Raw genomic sequence first — 12,317 nt, 5'->3', positions numbered from 1 at the left:
AGCAGTGTACGGTCTGCAATGATCTGAAAAGCACTAAGAACACTCCAACGCCTCCTCATTTGCAGACTATCAAACACGGTCTTGGAAGGACAATATCTGCTCTTTCACAGTCTTGAATTTATATTCTGTTACAATATGGTAATGACACGAAGGGATGTCTTACATAAAAAGGCAAACTGAAAGTAATTTTAAAGTTAACTATAAAATTAAACAATTCTAATTTCTGTGATTTAAAAAAATCACATAAATATGTCAAATATAAAGTACATCCAAATATATTTTTACATAAGAGCTGAGATTTACCATTTTTAACAAATTCTGAGATGGAATTACTAAAAACAGTATTTCATGTATACCACAGAGCAATAAGTTTAAATCAGACTATTTTGAGTTGTGTAGCCCTTTATTAGCAACTAAAATAGAAGGTATCTGTTGTACAACACGGGTAGTAATTGACTATAATTGGAGATTTATTATATTCTAATACAGATCATTTATAAATGCAATTTCTTTATTAAAAAGCTTCCACCCTTTTTTTTGTTTGTGTACAATTTGCAAAACTATTCTGAAAGCGGAATATATGTGCACAAGTCTGCAGAGAGTGCAAATTTAGGATATGGTAAAGGCTTCACAAGTTACTCTCCAAACTCTGCCACAGCTGGGCCTTTCCATTCTCATCTTTTTTCATCAAAATATTTTGATGCCAGCCTTCCTTCAACCGCCCTAAACTATAAAGCATTTTTTTTTAATGAGTTGAAATTAAGTAAGGACTACACCTACTAGAAAAGAAGAGAAGAAAGTTCTATTAGTCTGAGGTTTCAGAATCCCCCCAAACCAGGACCAGTATCTTGGTAAAGGCTAGGCTGGGACCGCGGACAGATTATGAGTGTGTGCAGGTAGCATCCCTGAGGGTTCAGAGCGTCAGTGGACCGTGAGGGCTCCAGCTGCATAACTCACTGAACTGTCTTGCCAGTTTCTGCACTGGCTTGACTGGGCATAATTCAAAAAGGAAAAGCTCATATTCATTCCATTCTTCTGGAGCTCTGTGATAGCCTAGAAAAAGAAAAACTGGGTTATGGCAGACATATTAAAAAGTGAACACTCTCAATACATTGGATGTTTGACTGTACCCACTTCCCTGTTGAAGCCTAGATCTCTGACTCTTCTTCAATTTTCTCTTGTTGACTCATATTAAATAGCAAAAAAGATAAAAATCCTTATACCATCCTCTCAAGAAACGTCTCCAGACATAGCTTCTTGAGAATTAAATATCAACTCATGCATATGAGAGGTCTTCAAAGAGTTCATGAAAAATGCTCATTATGAAAACACTATGCCTGGCTTTCAAAAGCTTTTTTGGCACTGAAATACATTTACCTTTTACTTCCATTTTTCCATAAGCTTTATGAAGTACCCTTACAAATATATTTTTTCTGTTCTCTAAATGAAATCTTGGCCAACTTCTGTCTTAATATGTTGGAATCTTTCTTGGTCTAGCTTGGACTAAACTGAAATATGTGTTAAGAATTATGTTCTAGGTATGCTACGATTTCTACTGTAATTGTAGATTGATTCTTCATTTATTTTATAAAAAATTATTTGACTCAATTTAGACTTTAAGAAATTAATGCAGCTCATTTTATTTAAATTTGAGAAATCAGTTTAAGCATTTGAAAGGCTTTTCTTTCAGTCAAACACTGGTTAAGAGAAAAACCCCTCCTAAAAATCACAACATATGGGCTTTCAAATCACATTAAAATAGCACTGAACATCAAGATTACTAAAGACTATTCTGAATTACTACATTATTCCCTCCATTATTTCTCTGCTTTTGCAAGCAAATGAGCTCACCGTTACTTCGTCCTCCCATTCATGAGTATATACACTTTTGTTCTTCTTGAGTTACACATATCCTTTCAGAAAATGTATAGTATATCTTATGGGAAAAATTTGATGTATATTTTTCTAAAATCAATATAACTAAAGCTTCTGTCTCATAATTCCTTAAATAACATAAGGATTATATTTGTTTTAAAGAGAGAAATATACATGTCATCTGTCTTGCTGTATTAAATTATGAATATCCAAAGTACAAGATATTCCATTTTTAAGAGCCTAGAACATTAGTAAAATAAAAATATTAATAAAGAATTTATCACTTGAAAAGTCACTTTGGAGTATATTTGTAAAAAGCATGTAGAAATTGACTATGAGTCCAGAAAAATATGGGTGTCTATTCTACATAACTTTCTGTATGAAATAGAAATTACTGATCTGTAATCCAGTGATAACTTTATTCTAGTAAAATAATTAAAACACCAAATTGTGTTAAAGATACTAGAAAAAAATTTGACCAAATGTAATAAAGCCAATGATGATGACGATATCACACTAGTAATATTTTTAAGCATCACAGGATCAAATAGACAAAAGGCAAGACTTCTTAAGGATACTCACATTTAGTAACACCCCTATGGGATGTCTTCCACATATAGTATTATGGTACTTCTTCAAGTAATTGCTAAAAGATACAGGGTCTAATTGCTCTATAATACTCATACCCTAAAAAAAGAAAAGAAAGAAAGAAAGAATAAAAAGGACAAAATTTATTAATTAAATCTTAAAATTGTTAATTAGAGCTAAACTAATGTTTCAATTAAAGAGACAAAAAGAAAATATATTAAATAATCCTTGTGAAACATCAAACTCATTCATCAAAGATAATCTGATTATAGTTAACTCTACTGGCAGAAACCTTTTAAACCCTGTGTATTTCCCTATTCTTATATTTCCACATCACCTTCACCAGCTATCGTTTATCTCACAAACTTCAAACATTTCAGTTTTCTATTTGCTTTAAAAATTATTCATAAAAGTAAATCTGTGAAAATTTTCACATGAAATCCAAAATTAAATCTCATTTATGGCTCTATTACCCTATATCCATATGTTCTTCCTGCCATTGGCATAAAAAAATCAAGAGTTAATTGTAATTTAATTATTTCTACAACATAAATATCAATAGTGCTTAAGTTATCAGCAATTATCTAGCTAAATGATAAAAAAAAAGAAAACACCAGAAACTAATAGCTAATATATTTTAATAATTTAAAGTTCCTCAAAGACTGATAAAGGTTTACACAACACAGGTCTCTCATGAATAAATTTTTAAAAGGAAAACTCTTCATCTCTTTATAATAGAACACCTTATGTCAAAGACTTTAATTCAGAATACAATTTTCCAAATTACTTTTTTTTTTAATTTGACAGGTAGAGTTATAGACAGTGAGAGAGAGAGAGAAAGAGAAAGACCTTCCTTCCATTGGTTCACTCCCTAAATGGCCGCCACGGCCGGTGCTGCACCAATCCAAAGCCAGGAGCCAGGTGCTTCCTTCCGGTCTCCCATGTGGGTGCAGGGGCCCAAGTACTTGGGCCATCCTCCACTGCCCTCCCAGGCCACATCAGAGAGCTGGACTGGAAGAGCAGCATCTGGGACTAGAACCCTGTGTCCATATGGGATGCCAGCCAGCAGGCGAGGATTAACCTAGTGTGCCACAGCGTCAGCCCCTCCCAATTACTTTTCAAACAATCATTACAACTTGAGCACTTGTTTCCACTAAATTTTTCACTCTCCAAAAACATTCAAATAGTTCATTAATGTACAGTAACTTTAACTTACTGAGTCACACAAATAAATTACTACCTCATCTGTTCACCAACTTTATATTTTCCTATTCAAGTAAAACGATTTACAATTCAATAAATAAAGTAATATCCTCTGGGAGAAATGCAAATGGTGGTTTAACCATGAACTTAACTGGTATAGTCTTTGTGATTTTAAAATTTTATTTCACATGTTTTAACAAAACAGGTGCAATGCAAAAGTGCCAAGAGTGATCAGATAAAAGTCATCTTGGGCTGGCACTGTGGTGCAGCAGGTAAAGCCGCGGCCTGTGACGCCAGCCCTTAAGGGGCAGTGATTCATGTCCAAGCTGCTCCACTTCTTATCCAGCTTCCCGTTAATGCACCTGGGAGAGCAGCAGAGGCGGGTAAACGTGCCAGGGCCCATACAGTCATGGGGGAGACCCAGAGGAAGCTCCTGGCTCCTGGCTTCAGCCTGGCCCAGCACTGACTGTTGTGGCTCTCTGGGGAGTGAGCTAGAGGTTAGGAGATCTCTCCCTCTCTGTTAACTCTTTCAAAATAAATAAATCTTAAAAAAAAAAAAAAGTCATCTGAAAAGCGGTAGCATGCAAATTTTTCAGTGGCAGCATCAAAACATCAAAACAAATTTGTAAATACTTTTTCAGATTATTCAAGGTCTCATAAACATTATCAATTTACTTATATATCTGAAACAAAGACAATGCATGTATTATCAACTCTAAATTGTATACACTTAGCCACTTGGATTTATCCACTACCAGTTTTTACTGCTAACTTGGTTTTCCCAACAACCAAGGGGTATCCAAAGCAAACACTGTAAGCTGACCCAAACTCAAGAAACAAAAATTAAGAGTTAAAACTCAGGAACAACTCATATCATAATTCCAGTGCAAAGAAAATCACTCAGTGTATCTTCTAGTACAGAAATGGAATCAGCAATCTCTTCAATAAACATGGGCATTCAAGCTTAACTGCCCTAGAGATGAAGAAACTAAGACATAAAAAAGTTAAATTTCTTGGCTCTAAATTTCCAATTTTAGGCTCTCACTGCATATTCTGATTCATTACAGTACAGCAAAAATCACATTAGCAGCGCTTTTAATACACTCATGTAGCTACAATTGGCATATATATTGCAAGATAATCTTTAGTGCTCCTGAATTAGGTCTAGGGCAGCTTACTTTATGCAGAATTCCAACAGTTAATAAACTATATCACTTTGAGGTTCTGATGTACAATTTATTACTAAGATCCCAAAACACATTCAGAAAAAAACATATCACGTATATATACTAGTAGAAATTCAAAGAGAAGAAAACTATCACATTCATAAAAGACAAAAATTTCCAAGTAACTGGCCAAGACACTCTTTTATAGAAAAATATATTTATAAATGCAGAACACAGAACAAAACAAAGAGTTCCAAATGAAGATATGCTGGTTAAATCATATTAGGGAAAATGAGAAACTGAGATGATGAAAAATAATGGGTTATATCGGTTAAAAATTTTAATTCTTTGAAGTGTGTCATGTAGCTACTAAGCAGGAATCAATTCCATTACACTCAAGTCTCTTACAAATGTGATGGTGTAAGAGGTATGGTGGATGGGAGGGGAAATTAAGGCTTTGCTCATGGATAAGTCTCTTCCATAAAATGGAAAATTCATGAAGTCTGCAAATAAACAATGACGACAAAATTGCAAAATGGGACATTCATTAGCTAACACAGAATAACCACCAGCAAATATACTTTATATATTTGTGTGTGTGTATATTTATGTGCTGGTGCTAACAACCCTGAAATTACCATTACCAACATTCCATGAAGATAGAAACGCTAGTTCAATGCTTTCACCAAAACCCCAGGAAGATGAAAAAGAAAGTACTTCTCCAAATTAACTTTTCTATTACTTAAAATACTGGAAAATAAGATCAGTGAGTCTAACATCCTAGCATAGCAAAATTACTAAGGCATACTACAGGTGACAATTCGATCTGTTCAGATAAACATAACCTAACAGGGAGCAGTGAAATGGGTCAATCTTCTTACACTCTGAGATACAAAGCAGACATAAACATCAACAACTTCTATCAAGAACATGGGTTTCTGAGGAATTCAGCAAGAAATCCACAGAATGAAGGTTAACCCGCAATGTGGAAGTGGGAGGTGGAATCATCACAGCATTGACACTCCCTGTAATGGATGAGAGAGCAACACCAAATCCCAAATGGTAAGCTGAAACAGGCAGTGCTAACTGATGCAGGTGCAAATTTAGGATTCTGATAAGGAAACAAATATACTCCCTTTTTTAAAAAAATAGTTTATCTGGGGCCTGCACTGTGGCTTAATGGGTGAAGTCACTGCCTGCAGTGCGACATCCCATATGGGTGCCAGTTCGAGTCCCGGCTGCTCCTCTTCTGATCTAGCTCTCTGCTGTGGTCTGAGAAAGCAGTAGAAGATGGCCCAAGTCCTCGGGCCCCTGCACCCATGTGGGAGACCTGGAAGAAGCTCCTGGCTCCTGGCTTCAGATCAACACACCTGATCTTGCGGCCAATTGGGGAATAAACCAGCAGATGGAGAACCTCCCTCTCCCTCTCTGTCTCCCCCCCCAACCCCTGCCTCTCCTTCTCTCTCTGTGTAACTCTTTCAAATAAATAAATAAATCTTTAAAAAAAAAATCTACATGTAGTAAAAGTTATTCTAAAATTATCAACCAGAAGTAACTCTTCCTAAAGTAACAAAGTAGTGGCAAAACTTTCTAGAAGCATTTAAGAAACAGCTATGATTTCAATTATGAGTACATAACTAATCACCATATTATGAAATCATTCATATCAAAAAGTAAAAGCATACATTTGTACTGGAGGATGGGCACACATTTTAGGGAGGATAGATGGGAAGAGGAAATATTCTAGTTTCTTTAGGAGGCACAAAATAAAAAATCTTAACAGTGCAATCAATTTAATGAGAAAAAATTCAGGTTAAAGATAGACGTGCTAAGAAGCAATGTTTTAATAAATGGCTATCTTGGGCTGGCACTGTGGCGCAGTGGGTTAACATCCTGGCCTGAAGTGCCAGCATCCCATATGGGCGCCAGTTCATGTCCTGGCTGCTCCTTTTCCAATCCAGCTCTCTGCTATGGCCTGGGAAAGCAGTAGAATATGGCCCAAGTTCTTGGGCCCCTGCACCCACGTGGGAGACCCAGAAGAAGCTCCTGGCTTCAGACTGGCGCAGTTCTGGCTGTTGCTGCCAATTAAGGGGTGAACTAGCAGATGGAAGACCTCTCTCTCTCTCTCTCTCTCTCTTCTCTGTGTAACTCTTTCAAATAAATAATTTTTTAAAAAAATAAAATAAAATAAATGGCTATCTTACAGATAACATTATAAAACTGTTAAGAAGTTATTGACCTAAATTGAAGAGAAAGATACGTAAGTTGACAAATAAGAAAAATTTTCATTCAAAACAATAGTAAAAAAAAAAGTTGATATTCAAATTATATGAAATGACTAATAAGTGGGGAAGCAAAAGGAGTTATAATGAATGGATGACTACATTAACATTTCCAGATATCCCCAGCAAAATTAAAAATAATTTGCCAATGTTCACAATGAAAATGGTCAATGCTAAATAACAGTGTAATAAAAATGACAGTAGATGATCATTGTGTGTTTAAGTGTGGCTAATTATTTCAAGTAAGTAATCCAGAGTTCACAAAGTATATTTTGCTTTAGTCCCTGCAACTACTGAAACTGCAAAGTGCAAATTACCAAAAACAAAAGGTCAATAGCCAACAGAACTACAAGACAACTTTCAAACTCCACGTTTTCTACATTATAGGTACTTACTTATTCCCAATTCCAACATCTGCAAACTACAGTTTGTGTTCCTATATATTTTTCTTTATTTATGTGTTTTCTTATATAAATCACATTTCAAGATATTAATCTATCAGGCATTTTGCAATAACAAAAACAGCTATTTTACTTTTGGAATGCAGAAATGGTTTTATTTATTTTCTAGCATTTTAAAAACTGTATTAGTAACACTTTACAGATTTAAAAGAACTGAAATTAATTTATATTGTTTGAATGATACAAACTAAAATATTCAACATAAAAATAATTTTTACTCTATCAAACTTTTAAAATGTACACTTACTATTGAAATTCAAAATGGCTACCATTTTACTAACCTATATACAAAGAACCATCCAATTATACTTTCTCTGACAAGATTGCATAGTGTCTAAGATATTGGTTCTCAAATGAACTAAAAGTTTTGTAACATAAAATGACTTTTTAGAAAAGAAATGAGGAAAGGTCTCCTCACCATCTGATTATATAAATCACTTTAGGCAGTACACTGTATAAGAATCTGCCTGACAGTATACAGCCACACCTAAGCATACATCCACAGCTAACCACTGTTATTACTTTGACTCACATATTCCAACTCCCAGAACTAACTTATAAGCTGAGCAGTATACTAACAAAAAAAAATTATGAGTCATTTAAAAATTCTACACCAGGGCTGGTGTAGCACAGCAGGTTAAGCTGCTGCCTGCCACACAAGCATTCCACACAGGGTGCTGGTTCAAGTCCTGGCTGCTCTGCTGCCAATCCAGCTCCCTGGTAACAAATCTGGGAAAACAGTGGAAGATGGCCTGAGTGTCTGGGCCCCAGAAACCCATGTGGGAGATCAGATGGAATGTGGGCAACCCAAAAGGAGTTCCAGGTTCTTGGCTTCAGCCTGGCTCAACCCCAGCAGTTGTAGCCACTTGGGGAGTAAACCAGCACATGGAAGATATCTTTCAAATAAATAAAACATTTTTTAAAAACCTGTTTAAAACTATTTCAATAAATGGACAACAAAAATAAATTCCAAATCAAATATGTTAAACCAAATATCAAATTCAAGCACATTAATATGAAAAAAAATACTAGTATTTATTTAGCAATTGTATTCCAGGATATTTAAATAAAATTTTAAAAATTAAGTTGTAATAATTTTGGACATCTAAAGGAAAGAAAACCAGATACAGAATTAGAGGGCAACCTAGGTGTTACGGTGTAGCAGTTTAAGCATCCAGTTTGGATGCCAATATCCTATACCAGAGTGTCCACACTACTGACCCAACTTTCTCATACTCTTGGGAGACAGCAGATAATGGCCCAAGTACCTGGGTTTCTGCTGCCCTCATGAGAAGCTTGAATGGAGTTTCCAGCTCCTGGCTTGGGCCTGATCCAGCCCTGGCATTTGGAAAGTAAACCAGTGTATGAAAGACACTAAGTTGACCTCTATCTTTTTCTCTACCCTCCACCCCCAACCCTTTTCTCGCTGTCTCTCTGCCTTTTCAAATAAACACATCTAAGACTATATTTTAAAAAACAGAAGTCAACCTAAGATTACTTGTTATACTGTATACAACTTATTTTTCTAATTAATAGATTTCTAACTAAGCAGAAAAGGCACCTGTTTCAGAAGTTGAAAGAATCATGACAATGGATACATGTTATTCCTTTTGCTCTGTCACAAGGAACCAAACCAAGGTCCATTCATCTTGTTGATCAAAAACCTCCAAAAAGTTCATGGAGGAGCAGGATTTAGTGTAGCACTCCCACACTGGAGTGGCTTCACAATTTCCAAGTCTAGCCCCTGCGTCCAGCTCCCCAACAACACAGGCCCCAGGAGAAAGCAGCTACTAGTTGAATCAAGTAAATGCGTCCCTGCCACACAAATGGAAGACTTGAACTACATTCTTGGCTCCAGGCTTCCGCCACAGCCCAGCACAGTGCAACATGAGGGCATATGGGGAGTAAACTGGCAGATGGGGGCTTTCTCTGTTCATCTCTCAAATAAGTAAGTTCATGGAAAATACCTATTAGGAAAAATCTATGCACAGATTTCAGATGTTTTTAGATCAAAATAAACCTTTAATTCCAGTTTTCCATGAACATTTGGAGTATCTGCATACCTGAACAAAGACAGTTAGTTCTCCTAATGTCAACAATCAACAGGGATAAAAGAAAAGCCAAAAGAACTGTTAAATAAATATGAACACTCATTCAACAGACTAACAAGACTAAAATAATTAAATGTGACTACAATTTCAAAAGGTGATATATTCAGCAACTTCAGAATACCAGGTAAAATTGGAGCAAAGTACCTTCTTTGGGCTAAAAGCATCAATTTTTTTAATGTACACATTCACACATTTGCAAAAGTAAATGTTGTCTGGCTTACTTGATGAAAGCACATAAATGATTTAAAGGGCTGGATGAAAAACAAAGGGAAAGATGGCAAATAGGAAATTGTGTTCTACATCAACATATCAAGGGCCATAGTAGGGCAGCTCAAATTCACCTACAAAGCTAAAGTAAGAATAAATACACTGGGACTCTTTCCACACATTCCTGAAAGAGGATTTCCAGAGATATGTAAGGACAGCTCTATTTCAAAAAGGTAATTCCAGTTTAATGACAGGGCTGAAGATTACTACAGTACAAAATCTCATTTCTACTTTGATTTTAATTACGATCAACATGGCAGATGAAAATTTCCAAACTTCCACCTATAATCCTAACCTCTTCTCTGAGCTCCAGACTAATGCAATTAACCACTGGCAAGACATTGATGGATTTTCAAAGATCTCAACTCCAGTTTCTTCTATTTCCATCAACACTACCCTAGTTCAAATTATCATCATCCCCTACCTATGGCAATGGCCCATTTTGCCTTCTCCTGAACCTTCTGAAGAGTCAATTCTCCACACAACCACCTTTAAAACACTGTAACTGACATCATTTCACTTCCAGCTGTACTGACATACAGTTCTCACCCATTACAAAGCCCTATGTCACCTGATCTCTGCCTATTTACCACAATTTGCAATGCTCTTATACTTACCCACTGTACTCCTGCAACACTAGCCATTTTTCCTTCCTTCTAACACACCAGTCTCTTTCGCATCTTAAGATCTTTACCCTGGGAGCCAGTGCTGTGGCACAGTGGATTAAAGCCCTGGCCTGAAGTGCCAGTTCTGGTTGCGCCTGCTCCTCTTCCGATCCAGCTCTCTGTTATGGATTGGGAAAGCAGTGGAAGATGGCCCAAGTCCCTGGGCCCCTGCACACCCACGTGGGAGACCCAGGGGAAGCTCCTGGCTCCTGACTTTGCATCGGCTCAGTTCCAGCCGTTGAGGCCATCTGGGGAATGAACCAGTGGATGGAAGACCTCTCTCTCTGTCTCTACCTCTCTCTGTGACTCTTTCAAATAAATAAAATAAAACTTTAAAAAAAAAAAAAAAAGATCTTCACCTTGGCAGTTTCTTCTATCTAGAATGTTCTTTCCTCTTATCTTCATCTGGTTTGCTTCTTATCAGTCAAATCTTATTATAATGCTCCTTCTACACAATCTGAAGCATCTCTGAATCATTTACTATCTCAAAATCATTTAATTATTTTCTGTATAGCATACATGACTACTAGAAACTAATTTATAACAGTCTCTCTTATGTAGTTTCATTTTCCATGACTTTAGACACTCATAGTCAACCAAGTCTGAAACTATTACATGGAAATTTCCAGAAACAAACGTAAGTTTTCAAAAGTTTTGTTTTAAGATTTATTTATTTGAAAGTCAAAGTTACGGCCGGCGCCACGGCTCAATAGGTTAATCCTCCACCTAGTGGCGCCGGCACACCGGGTTCTAGTCCCAGTCGGGGCGCCGGATTCTTTCCCAGTTGCCCCATTTCCAGGCCAGCTCTCTGCTGTGGCCCGGGAAGGCAGTGGAGGACAGGGCCCAAGTGCTTGGGCCCTGCACCCCATGGGAGACCAGGAGAAGCACCTGGCTCCTGCCTTTGGATCAGCGCGGTATGCTGGCCACAGCACGCCAGCCGTGGCAGCCACTGGAGGGTGAACCAACGGCAAAAGGAAGACCTTTCTCTCTGTCTCTCTCTCACTATCCACTCTGCCTGTCAAAAAAAAAAAAAAAAGAAAGAAAGAAAGAAAGTCAAAGTTACACAGAGGAGAGGCAGAGAGAGAGAGAGAGAGAGAGAGAGAGAGAGAAAGGCCTTCCGTCTACTGGTTCACTCCCTAATTGGCCGCAATGGCTGGAACTGTGCCAATCCAAAGCCAAGAGCCAGGAGCTTCTTCCAGATCTCCCTCGTGGGTTCAGGGGCCCAAGGACTTGGGCCATCTTCCACTGCTTTCCCAGACCACAGTAGAGAGCTGGATAGAAAGTGGAGCAGCCAGGTCTCAAACTGGCACCAATATGGGATGCCACGGCTTTGGGCCAGGGCGTTAACCCACTGTGCCATAGCGCCAGCCCCTTAAAAGTTTTTAAAAACTTTTGTTGCAGTATATTGCTGTCATTGTTCTACTTATTATTTTAGTTATTATTGCTACTCTCTTATTCTTCCTAGTTTATAAATTAAACTTTATTACAGATGGATATGCATAGAAAAAGACATGTACCTATAGTTCAGTACTATCCATGGTTTTAGGCATCTGGGGATGTTGGAATGTGAGCTGCATGGCTAAGAGGGGCTACAGAATATATTTCCATGCCTCTGAAAAAAGTATGTATCTTCCTCCCACTAAAATAAAAGTTCTGTGACAACACAGACCAAGTTTGTTTATTTACTCCCATATTTGCA

General features: G+C 37.2%; 1 protein-coding gene across 2 annotated transcripts in view; it reads right to left on the bottom strand.

Annotated features, from left to right (window-relative positions):
- Nucleotides 1–384: 384 nt before the first annotated feature.
- Nucleotides 385–12,317, bottom strand: part of MEMO1 (mediator of cell motility 1) — a 128,177-nt gene continuing 116,244 nt past the window's right edge. For both annotated transcript variants that reach the window (XM_051843036.2, XM_070069276.1), the window contains exons 9-10: nt 2,458–2,562; nt 385–1,053 (exon numbers count right to left, since the gene is read on the bottom strand). In XM_051843036.2, coding sequence (XP_051698996.1) covers nt 922–1,053; nt 2,458–2,562 — 237 coding nt within the window. In that variant the 3' untranslated portion in view covers nt 385–921. The remainder of the gene's footprint in view (nt 1,054–2,457; nt 2,563–12,317) is intronic.

The sequence above is a fragment of the Oryctolagus cuniculus genome, chromosome 2, assembly GCF_964237555.1.
Source record: "Oryctolagus cuniculus chromosome 2, mOryCun1.1, whole genome shotgun sequence".
Lineage (NCBI taxonomy): Eukaryota > Metazoa > Chordata > Mammalia > Lagomorpha > Leporidae > Oryctolagus > Oryctolagus cuniculus.
This window is presented reverse-complemented; position numbering and strand designations above follow the sequence as displayed.